At 42.3% G+C, this 19488-nt stretch overlaps 2 protein-coding genes across 2 annotated transcripts; both read left to right on the top strand.

The window, feature by feature from the left end:
• The first annotated feature begins 1091 nt into the window (after positions 1 to 1091).
• On the top strand, positions 1092 to 6405 carry dlb (deltaB). The gene is made up of 7 exons (XM_035527328.1): positions 1092 to 1287; positions 1619 to 1858; positions 2109 to 2175; positions 2486 to 2743; positions 3414 to 3775; positions 4705 to 4921; positions 5442 to 6405. Exons 1-7 carry the CDS (start codon positions 1240 to 1242, stop codon positions 6125 to 6127), a joined length of 1878 nt encoding a protein of 625 aa, XP_035383221.1. The 5' UTR covers positions 1092 to 1239; the 3' UTR covers positions 6128 to 6405.
• A 2199-nt stretch (positions 6406 to 8604) lies between these two features.
• On the top strand, positions 8605 to 15698 carry ppp1r14aa (protein phosphatase 1, regulatory (inhibitor) subunit 14Aa). The gene is made up of 4 exons (XM_027029501.2): positions 8605 to 8900; positions 11131 to 11211; positions 11319 to 11351; positions 14820 to 15698. Exons 1-4 carry the CDS (start codon positions 8721 to 8723, stop codon positions 14982 to 14984), a joined length of 459 nt encoding a protein of 152 aa, XP_026885302.2. The 5' UTR covers positions 8605 to 8720; the 3' UTR covers positions 14985 to 15698.
• Positions 15699 to 19488: the final 3790 nt, after the last annotated feature.

The raw sequence follows: 19488 nt of genomic DNA, 5'->3' as shown, positions 1-19488 counted from the left end.
GGTGACACGAGGCTTTTAGTAGTTTAATGTGCTTGTCCGCAGAAAAGACGGAGCTATGTCCGTTAGCGCGAAGCTTTCCACGCATGCGCAGAGTAAACTCAAAGGGTGCCCATCTGGACACGGAGTTCATTATTATGTCCACGCGCACGCTATGGAAACACTCACCACACTTTAACCACTGAAATGAGCAAAGGTATGGTATAAACCGGTCTAGTTAAACCTCTGCCTATATGCCGGTAAACATTCACAACAAATGACAGGTAGGCCTGCACGGAGAACCCGTCACAGCAGCCGCGCGTGCATTCCCTCGTGTTGCTTTTTGCCAGAGATTTCACTGGCGTTGGAACATAACAGGAAGGTTTGGGGCGTTTCAGAGGCACGCACGCGCTCTTCATTGTGTGGCAGGTGCCTTTCTCCAGGTGCACACACAAAACAATGAGATCTCGAGCTCGGCCAACTCGTTTTGATTTTTTTAAAGCTCATTGGCACCGTGCCTGAAACAGAAAAGTCTTGTTGATACTGAGGTTCAGGCTTACCGTAGTAACACAAAATACTCGAGGAAGACAGAAAACGGCAGAAAAATATCCCGTCTTGGTGTGATCGCGCTTAGGAACCAGGTTTTCCCGCACTTTTGAAATTCAAACTCAGTCAGCTGTTTTGTTCCTATATAACCTGTTAATTTAAGATTACTGGATAACAGGTTAACAGGAATTCTTTGTAAAGCAACTTTCCTGTACACATAAAAATGTGTTTACACTTTATTGCTTTTTATCATACGATTCTTTATAAGTTTATTAACTATTTTCCATTCCTGGAACACCGTGTCCAAGCCCGTGCACCAAAAGAGTTCCATATAACATTACGCTGTATTCTGCTGACAGGGAAAACATGAGACACTCCAAACGTGATCCTGTTGAACACTGATTAAGTTGGTTAAAACGTAATCAATCCAGTGTGCGCCCGTGTCCCTCCTAGTCCCCCATCCCTCCACGCGGATGGCGTCATGCCGGGTGGGGGTGGGAGGGTACATAACCCTGTCCCACTCGCGTGGGTCATGAAGACGCAGAAGCGAAGACGCGAAGGAACAAAAGGTACCGGGTAGACACGGCAGGACATGACCCGCTGATCTGAAGACGCTTTAACGTCCTCTTTTAGATTACCGGCGTGTTGGACTCGGACATAACGGATGCGGATACCTGCTCGCGCTGGATAAGTTTTTGGATCAGAAAACGGAGCGACATGGCGCACATATCTCTCTGCCTTCTCACTCTGTGGCTGCTGCACGCGGTTAGTTTTTATACCATCCTCTCTATCACTATCACTGGTGGGTAGTTTATTCTAAGTTTCAGGTCTTATGTGTATTTAAATAGCCTACAGCATCGGCCATCAGCACGCACTGATAATCCTGATGCAGAATCTCATAATTCTCCATCATGCTTTTTTCTGGCTAGTTGTAACAGATCACACATGTCAGGACTGGTTAAATATAATAACTATTTAATTTGTAGTGGTTCCCTGGCATGTAGGTACGAGTTGTTCCTTCACTTATACGCTGCAGGCACACATTGATCTATTATATGTCACTTCTTGACGTTGTTCCTTTCTGTTCGCTATGCAGGTCGCTTCCTCAGGTGTCTTTGAGCTTAAAGTTCATTCGTTCACCACGACGCGCCGGTTCTGCAGGAGGGCTCGAGACTGCAACATCTTTTTCCGAATTTGCCTCAAGCATTCTGAAGATGTTATCTCTGCCGAGCCCCCGTGCACTTTCGGAACCGGCCAAACGAGCGTGCTCCACGCCGACCAGAGTTCTATTGCCAACAGCGGCGCCGTCAGAGTTCCGTTTCACTTTAAGTGGCCGGTAAGGTTGGCATAAATTATAGAGTTAGTATTTACACAAGTCTAATGGCATTTATAAGTTGTAGTGTTAGTATTTCCACAGGTCTAGTGGATATAAATTCTAGTGGTAGTTTTTACACAGCTATAGAAAATACACAGATTGTAATGTTAGTACTTATAGGTCTAGAAAACATACGTGCAGTAAATAGTTAAACTCTATGTACATCTAGTTCAAAGTAGGGGAATTGAATATTTATATATTTCCCGCACAGGGAACCTTTTCTCTTGTCATTGAAGCATGGAATGCAGAGTCACCTAAAGAGCACGCGGACCACACAGGTAGGCGCCTTCGTTACAAATGTCACGTTACTGATTCCGGTCCCGGATGAAGCAAATAAAAAAAACAACAAAAAAGCCCACATCGGAGTTTGTATTCCATAGTAAACAGGCGTTTACAGCAAAACCGCTTCAAATACGATGAAAAGTAGAGGTGAAATAAACGCACGAAAGTTTAGCAAATAGGCATAAAACATTATATAGATATAAGACCTAAATACAATCTTCTAAACATTTTAGTCTGTCTTGCATACACTGATAATTAATGGCTGCTGACATATAAGCTGTCCCTGTATCTGTGTGCCGCTTACAGAGAACCAGAACAACCTGATCAGCCGCTTGGCCACACGCCGCCGCCTGGCGGTCGGGGAGGATTGGTCCCAGGACGTGCATTTCGGCGAGAATAGCGAACTGCGCTATTCCTACCACGTGCTCTGCGACGAGTTTTACTACGGTGACGCGTGTTCGGATTACTGCCGCCCCCGCGACGACACACTGGGACACTACACGTGCGACGAAAACGGCAATAAACAGTGTCTCGAAGGATGGCAGGGAGACTACTGCTCCGACCGTGAGTGTCAAGCGAAACCTTACTTATACAACTGTACATGGATAGTGCTACAATACTAAACCTGCAAAGGTTTAGTTTTAGAGAAACTGGCTGCACGGGTGAGTGCGCACAGAGAGGGAGGGAGAGACTGTATATATGTGAAATGGTAGAAGGTCTGTTCAGTCTCTGGGATACAGTGTGTCTGTACTGAAAGTGTGGTTTTGTATGAAAAGATTGAAACTATGTGCACATGCACATGCATGTATGTGGAATCATGTGTATATGTGTGTGTTGAGTTTGAGCTGCAGGGGGATATCAGATCTCCCTGTTATATTTGAATTAATGTCTAAAGTATACATGTATGTTTTTTTATCTGTATATGAGTGTGTGTGTGTGTGTGTGTGTGTGTGTGTGCGTGCGCGTGCAAAGAAAGCTGAGCTTGTGAGTACTTTCAGTTCTTTTGTTCATCTAAACAATAGTCCAGAGCAGCGCTCACCAGACACATGCTAGAGGCTCTGTGTGTGTGTACGTGTGTATGCACAATCACAGACACAAAAGATCACATCTTATGTCAGCTCACCAGCTGCCAGACTCAACTCTTAACACTCCCATTCATCTGCTCGTGTCCACTAGGGCGTGGCAAATGTGGGTGTGTGCGCATGTGTGTAACCCCTCTCCGTCCCTTCCACAGCCATCTGTTCGGCTGACTGCAGCGATCGCCATGGTTACTGCGAGGCCCCAGGGGAGTGTAAGTGTCGTCTGGGCTGGCAGGGTGTGTCCTGCAGTGAGTGTGTGAGGCACCCGGGTTGTCTGCACGGCACCTGCAGCCAGCCGTGGCAGTGCGTGTGCGCAGAGGGTTGGGGAGGGCTCTTCTGCAACCAGGACCTCAACTACTGCACGAACCACCGGCCGTGTGCCAACAGCGCAACCTGCACCAACACCGGCCAGGGCAGCTACACCTGCACATGCAGACCTGGCTACAGCGGAACCAACTGTGAACTTGAGATCAATGAATGTGACTGCAACCCCTGCAAAAATGGAGGCAGCTGCAATGTGAGTTCATTCCACATCAACCTCATCAATCTAATTACAGCCGGACCCGACACCCAAACCCAAGTAGCTAGAATGTGTCTGCAGCACAACACTATGATTAGAAAACACTGAATATATTATTCTACACTAACACAGCACTATGTTAATACATTTACTCTTTACAAGTTTACACAAACATATATTTACACACACTAATTTAACCCCTACCGTTGTAACTCATCCTCACTCCAACACAGACTAACTTAACCCATACAATAATTGATTCAGCTATAGTGTAAGTCTTCAGGAGAACAAAATCACATCCTCAAATACTCTTTCTGCAAACTCAAGGATAGAAAGATTCTTTAACCCTAATGTATCATAACACTAATCCCTAATACATCTCAACATCTCAATACACCTCAGCCTTAACACCAAACACATCTCAACCTCAACACCAAACACCTAATACACCTCAGCCTTAACACCTAACACCCAATACATCTCAACCCCTAATACATCTCACCAGTACGATCAGTGAGGGGTGTGGCCTTGTTTCTGTATAATCACCAGAAGATGACTGAGGGGTGGGGCCTTGTGCATAATCACCAGCAGGATCACCGAAGGGTGTGGCCATCCTCTTGTGATTATGTAGTAACAAGGCCATGCCCCATCTTCCTGCCCCACCCCTCAGTGATCCTGCAGGTAATTATGCACAAGGCCCCGCCCCTCAGTCATCTTCTGGTGATTATGCAGTAACAAGGCCACGCTCCCATATTTCTGATGGTGATTATGCAGTAACAATGTCATGCCCCCAGTCATCCTCTGGTGATTATGTAGTAACAAGGCCAGACCTCCATCTTCCTGCTTGTGATTATGCTGTAACAAGTTCACGCCTCTCAGTCATCCTTTGGAGATTATGCCGTAACGAGGCCCCTCTGTTGTTGTAGGATCTGGAGAATGATTATTCCTGCACCTGTCCCCAAGGCTTCTATGGGAAGAACTGTGAGATTGTAGCGATGACGTGCGCTGATGACCCGTGCTTTAACGGTGGCTCGTGTGAGGGGCGCTCCACGGGGGGCTACGCCTGCCACTGCCCCGCCGCCTACACTGGCTCCAACTGTGAGAAGAGACTGGATCGCTGCAGCCACAAACCATGTACCAACGGTGAGTGTGTGTGTGTGTGTGTGTGTGTGTGTGTGAGGGAGAGAGAACCACAGTCCAGTCATAACACATGCACCAACGGTAAGTATGTATGTGAACCAGTCCAGTCACACAATATATACTGTATTTACCTAAACTAGGGTTAGGGTTCTATTAGTACATTAGTACACTAGTACATGTAGTATATTGAACTAATACATATTACTAAACTATGCATATTAACACAGAACATGCATTGTCACAACAATACAAAGTTTGAACCTTGAGCGTTTGTCAGCCATTAAAGTTGCATTCACATGCATATAATAATTTTAAAAGATAAAAACATGTACAACATTCAAGCCCTCTAATAACCATAATGCAGCTCCAAGTGAAACTCTCAAGGGTCTTACAGTGTCATATAACTGCTGAAGGGTGCTTTTATTAACCTGCTCCACTAGAGCCACCTAGTGGTTAAACTCTGTACTGCCTGCTTACTGCTGCCATCTTGTTTTAACTAAGGTGTTTTGCTCCACCCCTGTAGGTGGTGAGTGTGTTGATCTGGGTTCTGGTGTTCTCTGTCGCTGTCGTCGTGGTTATGTGGGCCCTCGCTGTGTCATTAACGTGGACGACTGCGCCGCGTCTCCCTGTCAGAATTCTGGCACATGCGTGGACGGCGTAAACGACTACACGTGCACCTGCACGCTTGGCTTCACGGGTAAGAACTGCAGTGTGCGTGCAGATGCTTGCCTCACCTACCCGTGCCTGCACGGTGGTACGTGCTACACACACTTCTCTGGCCCAGTGTGCCAGTGTGTCCCGGGGTTCATGGGGCCTAGCTGCGAATTCCCAGTGTTGGAGCGGGCAGGCCTCGACCGGGCCACACCCCGGACGTCCCGTGGCTCCTCCCCCTCGACGGTGGCTGCATTGTGCATCCTGGCCGTGCTGTCTGTGTGTTTGGGTGTGTGTGTTGGGGTCGTGTTCCTGCGACGGAGGAGGCACAGACTCAGGAGGCAGCAGTTCTGTGATTCGGTCTTTAACGACCTGGAGACAGTTAACAACTTTGACAGGCAGCCTTACACTTACGACCGGGACTTCCTGCCCAGAGCTGTCAGTCAATCAAAACCTACTAACACTGGAGCCAGGCTCAGCTGCTCATTGGCTGCTGGTCACACTCTTCCTGCTGGGCGGGACCTCCTCTGGAGTGCAGGGGTGGTAGGGCTGAGATAACTGTAAATACACAAGTTCACAAAACAAGCTTCATAACCACATTCACATACATAATCAGCACACACATAAGACATATTTACATAAGACACATGAACAAAAAACAATTCCTGAGTCTAGCACTTCTGTTTTTGTCCCCTTTCTGTCACACAACTCCATCGGGTAGAACTTTCCTCTCAGTTTAGAAGGAACAGTGGAGTTTTGACTTTAAATAAATAAATAAATAAAATACAGTTGTGCACACACACACACACATAGACATGCACACACACACATTTACACACACCCACACACACACCCCAACAACACACACATTTACACACACGCACCCACGTAGACATGCGCGCACACACACGCACACACATTTGCACACACCTACACACACACATTTAAACACACCCACCCACATAGACATGTGCACACACACACACACACACACACACACACACACCCCATCCACACACAGACATGCACGCACACACACACATACACCCCAACCACACACACATTTACACACACCCACACACAAATACTCTCAGTCTAAAATTACTGACTAGATCATAAGGAATGGCTTTATACTCTAGAAACATACTTGAGAAAATTCCAAAATATTTGTTTTTTTATGCTGGCTGTTCTTTGCCATTTTTACCTCATTATTTTAACATTCATGTTCACACAGCAGGAATGCTCAGTTAGATAATCTAAGACCACCGTACACACCTAGCCAACAGAAGAAAGGTCCGTGGCCATTCCTACTGCTTGGATTAATTCCTGGTTAAATTATCCATCTGCAAGTAAAATAATTCTTTATAATCCACTCACCTGGTTCCAAACTGGAAATCTGCATTTCTGCCGACATTAGATTGTAACTGAAGAACCCAAAACACGGTGGTGATTTCAAAATATACTTTTGAAGTATGTTTATTGTACTTGTTTGATCTACAAAATAGAATATATTGCATCTATTCTTTCAATGTTATTACAAAATCTGAAATATATCTATATTTTCCTAAGACAAAATGGGGATATTTTTTAACCCAAACGCTGTACTGCTATGTAGCAGTAAACTTTCCCCCTACTTTTAAGGGGAAAATAGATGTCTTCTAACGTTTCACTGCATTAATTTGCCTGAATTTGCATTCTAAATATGATGTTTCTGACATTTTGTGTTCATTTCAACTTCATAATTTTATACCTGAGTTCATGCCTAAGAGTTTAAGTCTATGTTTATGAGTTTGAGGTTATTGCCAACTCTGCTGTTTAAGTTACTATTTTGCATTTTTGTACTTTTGCTTTCAATCATTGTACTTGTATAAATTTATGTTAATTTATTTTCAATGTTTGTCATGTCAATAAAAAAGAAAACATGAGAAGATTGGCTGTTCTACACTCTAAGGGCTAGCAGAATGATAAGGTGCCTGTACTTTGGCTCTGGTATAAGCATGCAGCCAGCGACCAGTGACGTGTCCATCTTATAGCCTGGGTGGCAAGGTAAGGACGGATAAAGTTCACTACGTCATTTAGTTAGTAATATTACATTAACGGGAACTAGTTCACTACGTATTGTAATGTAACTAGTTACGTTGCTGCAATTTATTAGTACTCCTAATGGTATAATGATCGGGTTTAATTAATCAATTATCTTAATACGGTTAGAAAACCGCGCGCAGTTCAAGATACCGGGACCGATGTTAATCCTCGTCTACACGGATGAAGAATGGATCTGTAGTCACAGATGTGCATTGGGAATATCTCTTTTTACGTGGAAACTGATAACCTGTATCGAAGCCTAATTACGCGCGTGACGTGCATAAAGTGGCACTTTGCGTGAGACAATGTTTCTCAGCCAATTACATTTCGAATTCGAAATTGCGTAATTCCTTCTGAGCCAATCAGACGAACGAACAGCAATCAAATCTGAATGCCGGGAAGATTAAAACGCACGCAAATTTGTATGTTTAATTTACAGTATAACCGACAAATATAATTGTGTAATGCAGAAGTATGACAAATGTAATTTCATTGTATTCATTTAATTTTTGGATTTGAATTGTGTTGGGGGGGGGGGACACCCATGTAGTCACGCGCCTGGCACTGACATGTCCGCAAAAGCGCAGTTTGTCTAGCAAACTATGGAGTAAATCAGTATTAGATCATTTAAAGATGAGTTTTAATTTTAAAAACAAATTATTGCCATTTACAGCATTTTCCATTTCACAAGTTTAACAACACTTACGCGGCTATCCTGTAACTGATTAATAGTATCTGAGTCGCATTTCTCTATCTGCAGCCTAGAACCATATTTATCCTGTCCTAAAACACTCCAGCCACAGCAGACTATTGGAATAAAGGTGGAAATCAAGCATTGTTGAATTAGGTCCCACAGACTTCATTCTTTCAGCGATTTGGCGTTTATCTAAGAACTGGAGAACAGTGTTAGGATGCGCGCTCTTCTGCGCTTTCCACTTTGCGCACACTTTACGCGACTCTCACTCTCTCTCTCCCCCTCCCACTCTTTCTCTCATTCTTTGGATTGTCATCACACATTCTCGTTTTCCTTGTCTCTTGCTGTCACACAAGCGCACGTGCACGGAATATGGCAGAGGAGCCTTATGGAGAATGTGAGGATCACGACCCTCATCCACGAGAGCACGGGCTGAGCCTGCAGAAGCGGCAGGCTCGCGTGACGGTTAAGTATAACCGAAAGGAGCTGCAGAAGCGGCTGAACGTGGAGAAATGGCTCGAGGACGCACTGGAGGGACTATACGTAGGAGCGGTGAGTCGCGAGGGCCTGGCCCTCATGCAGAACAACTTTGTGAAGATGCCGCACGACTAATCTAGAAGTGTTATAGTATTTAATGAGCGCTTTGATCTGTTTATCTAAGTGGGTACAAATTGACTTTTCAAGACACGTTTGATTGTCATAAATTATGTTTTAGAAAATTCACCAACATATTTGGTTACTTTTTATTGACAGTTCTTTTAGAGAACTGTGTAGCGTTACGTTTGTTTTGTGGGTACTTGTTGCGCTTGCGTTATACCATAATCCTTCATACACGCATACACACTTTTACACCGGCAAAATTCCGCCATCAGTACTAACAAGCAAAATCGGTGATTTCCTGCAAGAGAACGTGGAACAGGCCGTTTGTTCTGGGAAAACAAGAGTAGCCTGTTGTGTTTCAGAAATGCAGCCCGAGCCCTGCTCACGTGATCAGGCGAGATAAGGCCATTTCATCGACTTCCTGTAGACGCAAATTATACAACCCAAACCAAACAGTAACTCCTCCATGGATTATCTCTGATACCAGTGGTCTGGTCACTGCCCAAGTGTTCTGTAGTCAATACCTCTGAATTGGGGTGGGGAAAGTCAACTTTTATGTGGTCACATAGATGAGGCATGGTATGCATCAATGGTAATATTCCTAGTCTTTGCTCTCTTTGGATCAATGTAATGCTGGATTGCTTATTTTTTACGTATGCAGACTGATTCCTGACTGGCTTTTGTCCATGCGCATGAATGCTTTATAAGGCATTGTAGTGAGGTAGCAGGGCAGACACACACACTCTGTTCACACTGTGTACAGCTTGTGTACACTGTAACTGTGAAGTGCAAAATGGATGAGTTCTCTCTCCCTCTCTCTCTCCCTCCCTCCCATACACATATTCTCCAGCTCTCTTTCACACACTCACAGCTAACACACTTGTTTGGAGCAGATGTGTACCATATAAGGAGAGACGTTTAGGTTCTCAGGGGATCCCAGTCTTCCTGTTCCAGCAACACACACACACACACACACCACCCCTGGGCTTCATCAATGCCTTACATGGCTACTGTGTGTGTGGTGAGAAAGTATACATGTTTGTATAGGATTGGGATAGAATACTATGTGGGTGTGTGTCTCATGAGACAGGGTGTAATCTGTGTGCTTCCTTTTATGTTTGCTAGGAGGGGGTTCGGGTTAGAACAGCTTCCATTTGCAGGCTTGTGCTGCATTTCAGACTCAGAGCTAACCTCTGTAGGGTGGTAGATCTTCAAGAGTGGGGTTGGAGCTAAACTCTATAGGGTAGTAGAGCTGCAGGAGTGGGGGTGGAGCTAAACTCTGCAGGGTAATGGAACTCAAGGAGTGGGGTTACCCTTCACTGTGTTCCTCCTCAAACGAATGGTCTGTCCTATTTGTCCACACTGGTCTATGAGATATTGAGTACTAGCACGCTTTAGTGCTGTGACGTGTGTGTGTGTGTGTGTGTGTGTGTGTGTGTGTGTGTGCGTGGTGACATCTCTCCCTGTATGTGTATTGTGACATCTGTGTTTGTGTTTTTGTGTATTGTGACGTGTGTGTGTACTGTGACCCATCTGTGTGTGTGTTTGTGTGTTGTGATATGTCCCTTTGTGTGTGTGTATTGTGATATGCCTGTGTGTGTGTGTGTGTATTGTGACACGTCTCTCTGTGTGTGTATGAATTGTGACATGTCTCTGTGTGTGTATTGTGACGTGTGTGTGTGTGTGTGTATTGTGATATATCCCTGTATGTGTATTGTGACATGTTTGTTCACTTAGCTAAACAATTTGCCAAGTGTTCTAGGTGAATTAAGTTCACCTAAAGCGTAGTGTGTGTTGCCTCATAAGAGACATGCAACATAATTTCACACTGGCATTAAACAAATGAGCTCCTACACACTTATACACACTCGTACACACTTGTACATACTTGTACACACTCGTGCATACTCGTACACACTCGTACTCACTTGTACTCATTCATACACACTCATACACACTCATAATACACAGAATCCTTTTGGCAGCCCTTCAGTCTAGGAAGCTGATTCTAGTTCAATGGCATATCTGAGGTTTGATTTTAGGGTTGGTGTAAAACAGAGGGCACAGTTGACGTCTTCCCTAGCTGGGAGATTTGTCCAATATTTGTGTTAGATGAAGAAATGTATGTGTGTGTGTGTGTGTGTGTGTGTGTGTGTGTGTGTGTGTGTGTGTGTATCTGTAGGAGGACGAAATGCCAGAAGAAATTGATATTGATGACCTCTTGGTTCTTCAGAGTGATGAGCAACGAGCACAAAAACTACAGGTCCCATAATTCCCTTCTTTCACAGTACTTCCTTTAACTGCTCAAATATCCCACCTGACACTTGTGTTGTCATATTTGGACTGAGTCATGGTTTCATTATCCTATAGGAAGTGCTTCAGACCTGTAAGAATAGCACACAGGTAAGAAGTTATTCATCAATTTATTCTTTCTTTTTCTTTCTCACAGTCTCTCTCTCAACTCTCTCTCTCTCTGACTGCTGCCCAGTTGTACAGTGGATCCACTTGTTTCATACAATGGTCATTTGTTCTCTGTTTCTTTCTTTCTTTCTTTGTTTCTATTGATTCTTTCATTCATTCATTTGTTCTTTGTCTTTCTTTCTCAGCTCCACACACACACACACACACCTCCTGTCTTTCTCTTCTCATACTCATGCATATGCTCACACACATACATTGTTTATCAGACAGACACACACCCGTGACACACACTCACACACACACACACATTCACTCACTCACACTCACACACACACACACACACACACACACACACACACACACACACACACACACATCTATTCTCTTTTCTCTGCTTTGTCAGCACAATGACATTTTTTCATTAGAACTTTGGAATAGTATTCACACCCAGTCCCCAATGTGTGTGTGTGCACATGCATGTGTCTGGTGAACGCTTGTGTGTGTGTGTGTGTGTGTGTGTGTGTATGTGTGTGCACGTGTACAAGCGCTCACGGGTGTGTGTCTGTGACTGATAAAGAATGTATCTGAGTGAGCATGTGCATGAGTATGAGAGAAGAGAAAGACAGGACGTGTGTGTGTATTGCTCAGCAGCTTGGACCAATAAAGCAGATAACACACACACACACACACACCTTACACACACACTCTCCATTTACACATCCTACACACAATCATATAAGCACACACACACAGCCATACAGCCTTCCTGGTAAATTGGCTCCACATTTTTAGGTTGGGTGTATGATTCCCGTGCACTGTTTTATTTATATATATATATATATATATATATATATATATATATATATACACACACACACACACACACACACACACACACACACACATGATATAGAGAAATACACAAATCCAATTACAAAAGCACTATGTATTCTCTGTGTGTGGGGGTGTTGCTGTGCTATTCACTGTGTGTGGGGGCGTTGCTGTGCTGTTCTCTGTGTGTGGGGGCGTGGCCAAGCTGTTCCCTGTGTGTGGGGATGTGGCTGTGTTGGGGCATGGGCGTGCTCTTCTCTGTGTGGGAGGGCTCACTTAGAGCCACACGCTAACCTCTCGTAGGAGGTTGATTCAATTTATTAAAAAACATGAACTTTTTGATGTTTGGAAAAATTTTAACAGCCAACAAAAACAGTACACATAGGTGCATGTGAGATTCCCTTCTCTCTCTTCAGTAAGGCTGGATAGAATGTATGGTTTTAAATGCCATCATAATGTGTATCATAGGTGCCACATCTCACCAGTTGCATTATCTGATCATAGCTTGGTGTATAATGTGCAGTGGGGGTGAGTTCATATTGGCATTTTAAAACAATGTTGCTAGTTTCATTGTAGGAGATTAGAATAGGTTCAGGTCACATGGTTAGGGATGTGTGTGTGTGTGTGTGTGTGTGTGCATGAATAGGTCTAGGTTACATGGTTAGGGATGGAGACTGATGTATTCTGTGGTGTATTGTCACTTACCTGAAGCTCATGATTTGACTCACCCGTGAGCTGTAAAAGAGCGCAGGAACGAGAATGATTCGAGGTTTTTGGTGCGTGGGGAGACATGCAGAGTTTCCTATTTTCTTCCTCGTACATTTGGAATTTGCTCTCCAGCGATTAGAATTTGTCTGGTTTTTTTTTTTTTGTCTCCAATAATTAGAAAATTTTAAATAAAAATAAAACTGATGGAATAACCAGGTAATGGTGCTAAGGCCGGGAAGTCAACGCTGACTTACGTGAACATAACTGAGAACATGAACATCAAACATGATGCATCTAACAGCTAACTTGAACATGTACATGAAAAATGACTGACATCGACCTACACACACACAGCAGTTTAAATACATACATAAATGAAACAAAGAACCGGGTGCAGGTTTGTGCTAATAATGGGTGCGTGGAAACTGCATGTGGTGGGCCGTACCACATGATCAGTGCCCCCCACCTATACCTTTGGGACAGCGAACACCAGGCCACTGTGTACATACACATAAGACAACACAGCAAAGCCTGGTGCCCACTCAATGCAGCATTTTATAATCAATATGAAATTTTACTGAGAGCCAGTGTAACGTAGATAAGATAGTGATGTGATAAAATTTTCTAATTCTAGTAAGAACTCTGGCTGGTGCATTTTGAACTAACTGGAGCTTGTTGAGGCACTTAATGGTACCGCCAGATAGTAAAGCATTACAGTAGTCCAATCTAGAAGTGATTCATGCTTTTCTGCATCATGTGAATGTTTCTGTGAATGTGAATCATTATTCCAAGGTACTAATTTTTGGTCCCTTTTTAACAGCACAGGACTTCACTGCTTATACAAACAGTTTTATTACATAAAACCAGTATCACTTTTAATTAATTCTAAGGGTCAGTCTTTTAACATAAAAAATTACATATTACAAATGCCATTTCTAATCCAGATTAATCTCGCAGACCTCAAGGGAATTGAATACTGTTATTAGGCACTGTATATCTCTCAGATGTAAATCTCTCAGATTTATTTCTCAGAGATAATTCTTTAAGATGGGTAATATCTCAGCTATAGTCTCTTGCAGATAATTTTATCTCTAAATGTCAGTTCCACACAGAGACATGCAGTCCGTAATGAAGTCTAACAAACAGAGGTATATCCAATATATTTAACATTCTGCAGCCACGATACTCATGAGGGTATGAAAATGTGAATGTTATACCAATACTGCATGTTTTAAACTGGCGCTGTGTCCCATACAGAATTGATTAGAATACTTTTCTCATAACTTTTCAATGTATTCCCAGAAATGCAGATTCGCTCGAGGAACTTCTTATGCCCTGTAATTCTAGTCACAATATTTGGTGTAAACTGCACACAGTGGGTGATGTTGCTTTTTGTTCAGCTGCCCCTTGTCTTTGGAATGTATAACCCCCTAACCCTCTAACCCTAACCCTAACCCTCTAACCCTCTAACCCTAACCCTAACCCTCTAACCCTATAACCCTAACCCTATACTTTGCCTCCAAGTAATATTCAACCCCCTAACAATATAACCCTATAACCCTTACCCTTTAAACCTAACCCTATAACCCAAAGCCATAACCCTAACCCTATAACCCTAACCATATAACCTTAAACTCTAACCCTTAAACCCTAAGCCCTAACCCTGTTATAGGTATTAAGGTACACTCACACACACACACACACACACACACACACACACACACACACAGGCTTTCAGACATCAACAGTGCTAGAAACTTACAGGTACTTAGACGTGTCTGCTTCTGTTGTATCTGTGTTACTGTATGGGTAATTCCTACATTAAGTGAATGTGTGTTTGTAGATGTGTCTGTGTTCACGTGTGTGTGTGTGAGTCTCTGTGAATATTTGTGTGTATGTGTGTTTTCACAGTCTTTCATCACTGAATTGCTTGAAAAGCTGCGCGGTCTACACAAACAGGAAGAACTTCAGAATGAGGGCCTTGGGCATCCCTGTCTCCATGGTTACCCCCATCATCATGGCAATCCCCATCACCATGGAGACCACCATCAGAACCGAACACACCAGACACTCTAGATAGTGCTCAGGAGCAGCTGGATAAAGAGAGTATTAACAAGTATTAACAAACTTCACATGACACACACAGCCACCCACACACACACACGTCTGCCGCCATTATTACTAATCCAAAGAATGTTTTTACCTACTCAATATCTTAATTTAATGGTAAATTCATTCAGATTGTACCTTTGTTGCTTAGCAACCATATGACTACAAAAGTGCTTCTCCTATAACCCTGTGCTCATAGGGGCAATGTTAATGCAAATGTGATGGTGACATCACCCAGAATAACTGTACACTGTGGTGCAGAATCAAACTGATTTGTTTTGTGCTACTGCCTTCAAACATGATCTGAATTGGTTGCCTTTCTTCAGTGGGTGCTGGTTAACAGAAGTCTGGTGTTGACTCCCAGCTCTCTGAAAAAGAGGAAAAAAATTCTGTACATTAGTCTCAGTTTGTAGTAAGAGACACCTGTATAAACATACCACAGACTCAGCGAGGGGACAGGCACCTTCTGGGATCTGGTGTTCAATGACTTATCTTGAAACTGACTAATTTATAATTAGTTCCACATCACTATGTTTAGCTCACGTTAAGAGTGTTTGTTTTTATATGAGTTCTTACATCACTAAGTCACCCACAATACAAGTGCTGTGTCAGTGGAGGTAAACAAAACTATTAATGTTGTATTTAAGTATTTCAAACAATAAAGATCCGATATTGACTGAATGTGCATGTGTTGAACTTTCAGAGTTATTTCCAGTTAGATATTTAACAATAGATATGGTTATTTAGTGTATTTAACTTGAGGCAGAGGTGAAGGTACTGGACTAGTAATCGGAAGATTGCCAGTTCAAGTCCCACCACTGTCAAGTTTCCACTGTTGGGCCCCTGAGCAAGACCCTTAACCCTCAATTACTCAAGTTGTATTGAGTCATAATTGTAAATTGCTTTGGATAACACAGGGAAACTAACACAAGGTTAGGGTGTGAACTCTGAGCTAACATAGGGAGGGTTAGGGCTTATGGTGTAAACACAGAGGTCACAAAGCTTGTGATTTAACAGTAGTATCACCATAACATTTGCTATTTAAAAATCCACTTTCCAGAGTAAAATGCAATAAAGGATGTTTGTAATGTTATAAAATTTTAGTGTAGTTATAAAAAACATGTTTTCTGAGAGCCTGGAATGCAATACAGTTTAAAGGTAGAGTTACATTTACATTTATAGATTTTAGTTTACATTTATAGTACATTTTACTTTATTTACATTTTTACATTTACGGCATTTAGAAGACAAAAGTAAGACTTACAAAAGGGTATCAGGGTATCGGGTATCAGTGTAGACTCAAGGTTCAAATTTATTTGACACATACATAGAAATATATAAATGACTTGTAATGAAATTACTTGCAATGAAATGCTCTGGGACTGTGGGACTTGGGTCATCCCAGCCTTTCAGCACAGTGTCCTGTAGATTCACCTGCTGTGGAGTTTAGTACTAAATCCTACTCTAACCCTAATCCTAACCCTAATTTACCACACCAGTCGCTAGAGCTCCCAGGTGCACAGATGTGGGCTGGTGTATTGGAGTAGATTACTTCCTGAGATTGCAGGAAGTAAACCTTACAGCTAACTCTGGTCACTTTACTGCCTACAGTCTTTCATAAGTAGTCACAATGCTAGTAGCCACACCCACATTTAAATCCTGTGCTTTATGTCATGCACTCAGGCTGGAATGTTTTGGAGAAAGGGGGCGGAGTTAAGATGTTATATTTGGGCATACAAAAAACATGGCGCCCTTTGGGTCACATACATGTGTGACCACGTGGGTGCGCATGTTCTTATATTTCTGAGGGACCATGCGTGTGCGTCTTCTGATGACCACTAGAGGGCAGATTAAGACAGAAAAGATACAGGCAATAAATCTTAATGTATCCTTGTTGCCACATTTGCCAACATTTCTATTATAAGTTTGTGCTTTGTGTGAGAGTTCTTCCTAAATTTGTGTAGAATTTCCGTGATTAAGTTCACGTGACAGGCCGTTTTACTGCAGTCACTCTTATTACACTAATGCATTTGCAGTTATTCTGGTTAAGGTCATTAACACAATCACTTCCACAATGTTTTTCTCTTTAACTCCAAAATGAAAGCAATATGGGTCTGGTGATATTAGACGCTGAAATCTGAGTCTCTCACTGACTGGAGTGGAACAGTATGACAGATGGAACATTATAGTGAACATAGTCAGCCCAAGTGGGATTAATGGATATAAGATTGCAAATGCATGTCCACTGGACCGTACGCAGGCAGGGAATGTAGACTCAGATATTCACTCCACTACGTTTCACAGCAAGAATTTATACTTTTTCTCTGCTACATTTTACAACTATTGTTCTTTGTTACTTTTTAAGTCAAAATAAATTGGGATGAAGATGAGAATGTCGGCAATGCTCCTTCAGGGCAGAGCGTGTGTTTTAATTTGGTAATCTGCTTGGACGTGTTCAACAGCAGCCTAACTGATTGGACAACACCAGGAAACACAGGCCAAGTTTCAAAAAACCTTCAACCCCCCCCCCAAAAAAAGACAGACAATCTCACCAGACAGTTTCACCAGTGGAACGCTTAAAAGGAAACAAAGGAAGGATTCCTGCTATTTTAATCGTCTACTTTGCTTGCCTCACTAACGCATGAGTTCATCCTTCAAGACTTTATCATCAGATTTAAAGTTCACACTGAGGTAAAGCAGACGGTGGCTTGCTAATGTTTTAAAGAATGTAACATATTAACCAGCAAACAACGTCAGCTGTGAATCGGCTCTGTGCCTAGAATAATGAGGCCTGTTACCAGCTGTTGGACATCCCTGTACATTAGGGAGGAATAGTGTTAAACTGGCTCTGCAGTGTTAATTAATTGAAATAATAAAATATGGATGCTGGACCTCCATGTGTCAATGCTATTTTAAACCAAGAATATTACATCAATTGAATTACAATTATTCTATTATAATTATATGTAAAATATTACATATATTGACTTGATGTTCTGCCATCCCTAGTTATGCAATATCCAAAGAAAGTACTTTTAGTTTTGATACTTAAGTACATTGTAAATTAAATCATTTATACTTTAACTCAAGAAAATATGTAAATAGAGTAGATCTATCCTCATTCCAGTAATATTGTAGCAGGTATATTTCCACTTTTTCTCATGTCCTATATTTCTATACTTCATCCACAACTGCAGTGTAACACTAATGTAACAGGATCTCTGTGTGTGTGTGTTAGTTTCCTCAGGATAATGCATCATCATCAGCTGGTACCAAACTAAGCACCAGTATCTGACACCTCAGCAGACCACTCTGGCATCTCACTCACACCCTCTCTCTCCCAGACACGCTGACCCACTGGAATGGCATTATAGTAAAGCTGCTTTCAACCATATTTAAAGGTAAGACTGTGTGTGTGTGTGTGTGTGTGTGTCCATTTGTTCATGTTGGATAAGTTAAGTGTTTAGTGTTTCATAAATAAAAATCTTGTGCAGTCTGTAGCTTTTAAATATCAGGCACTCTGAGTTGTTTGCAGTAGTTTGTAATTATTGCCTTGCTGTTTAAGGTTGCTTTACTCCTGCAGGTATATCTAGCTTACATTTTAACTCCTATTATATGCGATTTTATACTGTACAGTTAGAAACTGGCTTGTTGGTTCATGGTTCACACTCTTAATGAAGATCCTCTTTTGAAAATATTTTAGTCTGATGCCTGATTTATTCTGAATATAGTTTAATTTAATATAGATGGTTCTATGTTGTCACTGTTATGAATAAGTATGTCTAATAAAACCACGCTAACAAAACACTTGCGTGATAAAGCTAACCCTAAACCTAACCCTAACTCTAAAAACAAACTTGTGTGATAATGCTAACCTTAAACCTAACCCTAACCCTAACAACAAAACTTGTGTGATAGTGCTAACCCTAACCCTAATTACACAATAATGCTAATTTCAATATTTTTCCATATGTGTAGCCATTTTATAATGACTTAGTAAAGAGCCCCTGTTGTCTGCTGTTTTCTATTGCTACATACTGACTGGACCTGGTTACTATGGTTACTGTTTTTTCTCTTGCCCCGTTTTTCTCCGAATGTTTATTTGTCTCTTCTAGCTAGAAAACAAGGTTCATTGTCAAAATGTAAAAAATCAATATACTTGCTTAAACATAATCGTCGTACTCAGCTCTAAGAATGATATCCCTATAGCCTAACCAGCCTCAGTGGGGTGGGAGCCACGGCCTTATCACCCCCTCAACACAGACGCATCACTGTGTCCGGATGACATTCTTTGTTGCAACGCCTGACAGTGCAACATCACCTGTCTTGTACCTAACCTCCACCCGTTATAGTCGTGTACTGGCTTGCCTTGGTTTTTCTAACGTCAGATTTCATATCAAAGCATATCTTATTTATGTCTGTGACGATACAAACCTTATACTTATACGTATACGTTTAATTTATTCTGAAA

This window comes from Electrophorus electricus, chromosome 6 (assembly GCF_013358815.1).
Source record: "Electrophorus electricus isolate fEleEle1 chromosome 6, fEleEle1.pri, whole genome shotgun sequence".
NCBI lineage: Eukaryota > Metazoa > Chordata > Actinopteri > Gymnotiformes > Gymnotidae > Electrophorus > Electrophorus electricus.
Note: the sequence above shows the minus strand (reverse complement) of the source record. Positions and strands in the feature narration are given on the sequence as shown.

Excerpts from the sequence above, each read along its gene's own strand:
- dlb (XM_035527328.1), top strand. The coding sequence starts at position 1,240 with ATGGCGCACATATCTCTCTGCCTTCTCACTCTGTGGCTGCTGCACGCG. Across the intron at positions 2,176-2,485 it reads AGAGCACGCGGACCACACAG|AGAACCAGAACAACCTGATC; the intron begins GTAGGCGCCTTC and ends TGCCGCTTACAG. Across the intron at positions 3,776-4,704 it reads AAAATGGAGGCAGCTGCAAT|GATCTGGAGAATGATTATTC; the intron begins GTGAGTTCATTC and ends CTGTTGTTGTAG.
- ppp1r14aa (XM_027029501.2), top strand. The coding sequence starts at position 8,721 with ATGGCAGAGGAGCCTTATGGAGAATGTGAGGATCACGACCCTCATCCA. Across the intron at positions 8,901-11,130 it reads AGGGACTATACGTAGGAGCG|GAGGACGAAATGCCAGAAGA; the intron begins GTGAGTCGCGAG and ends GTGTATCTGTAG. Across the intron at positions 11,352-14,819 it reads CCTGTAAGAATAGCACACAG|TCTTTCATCACTGAATTGCT; the intron begins GTAAGAAGTTAT and ends GTGTTTTCACAG.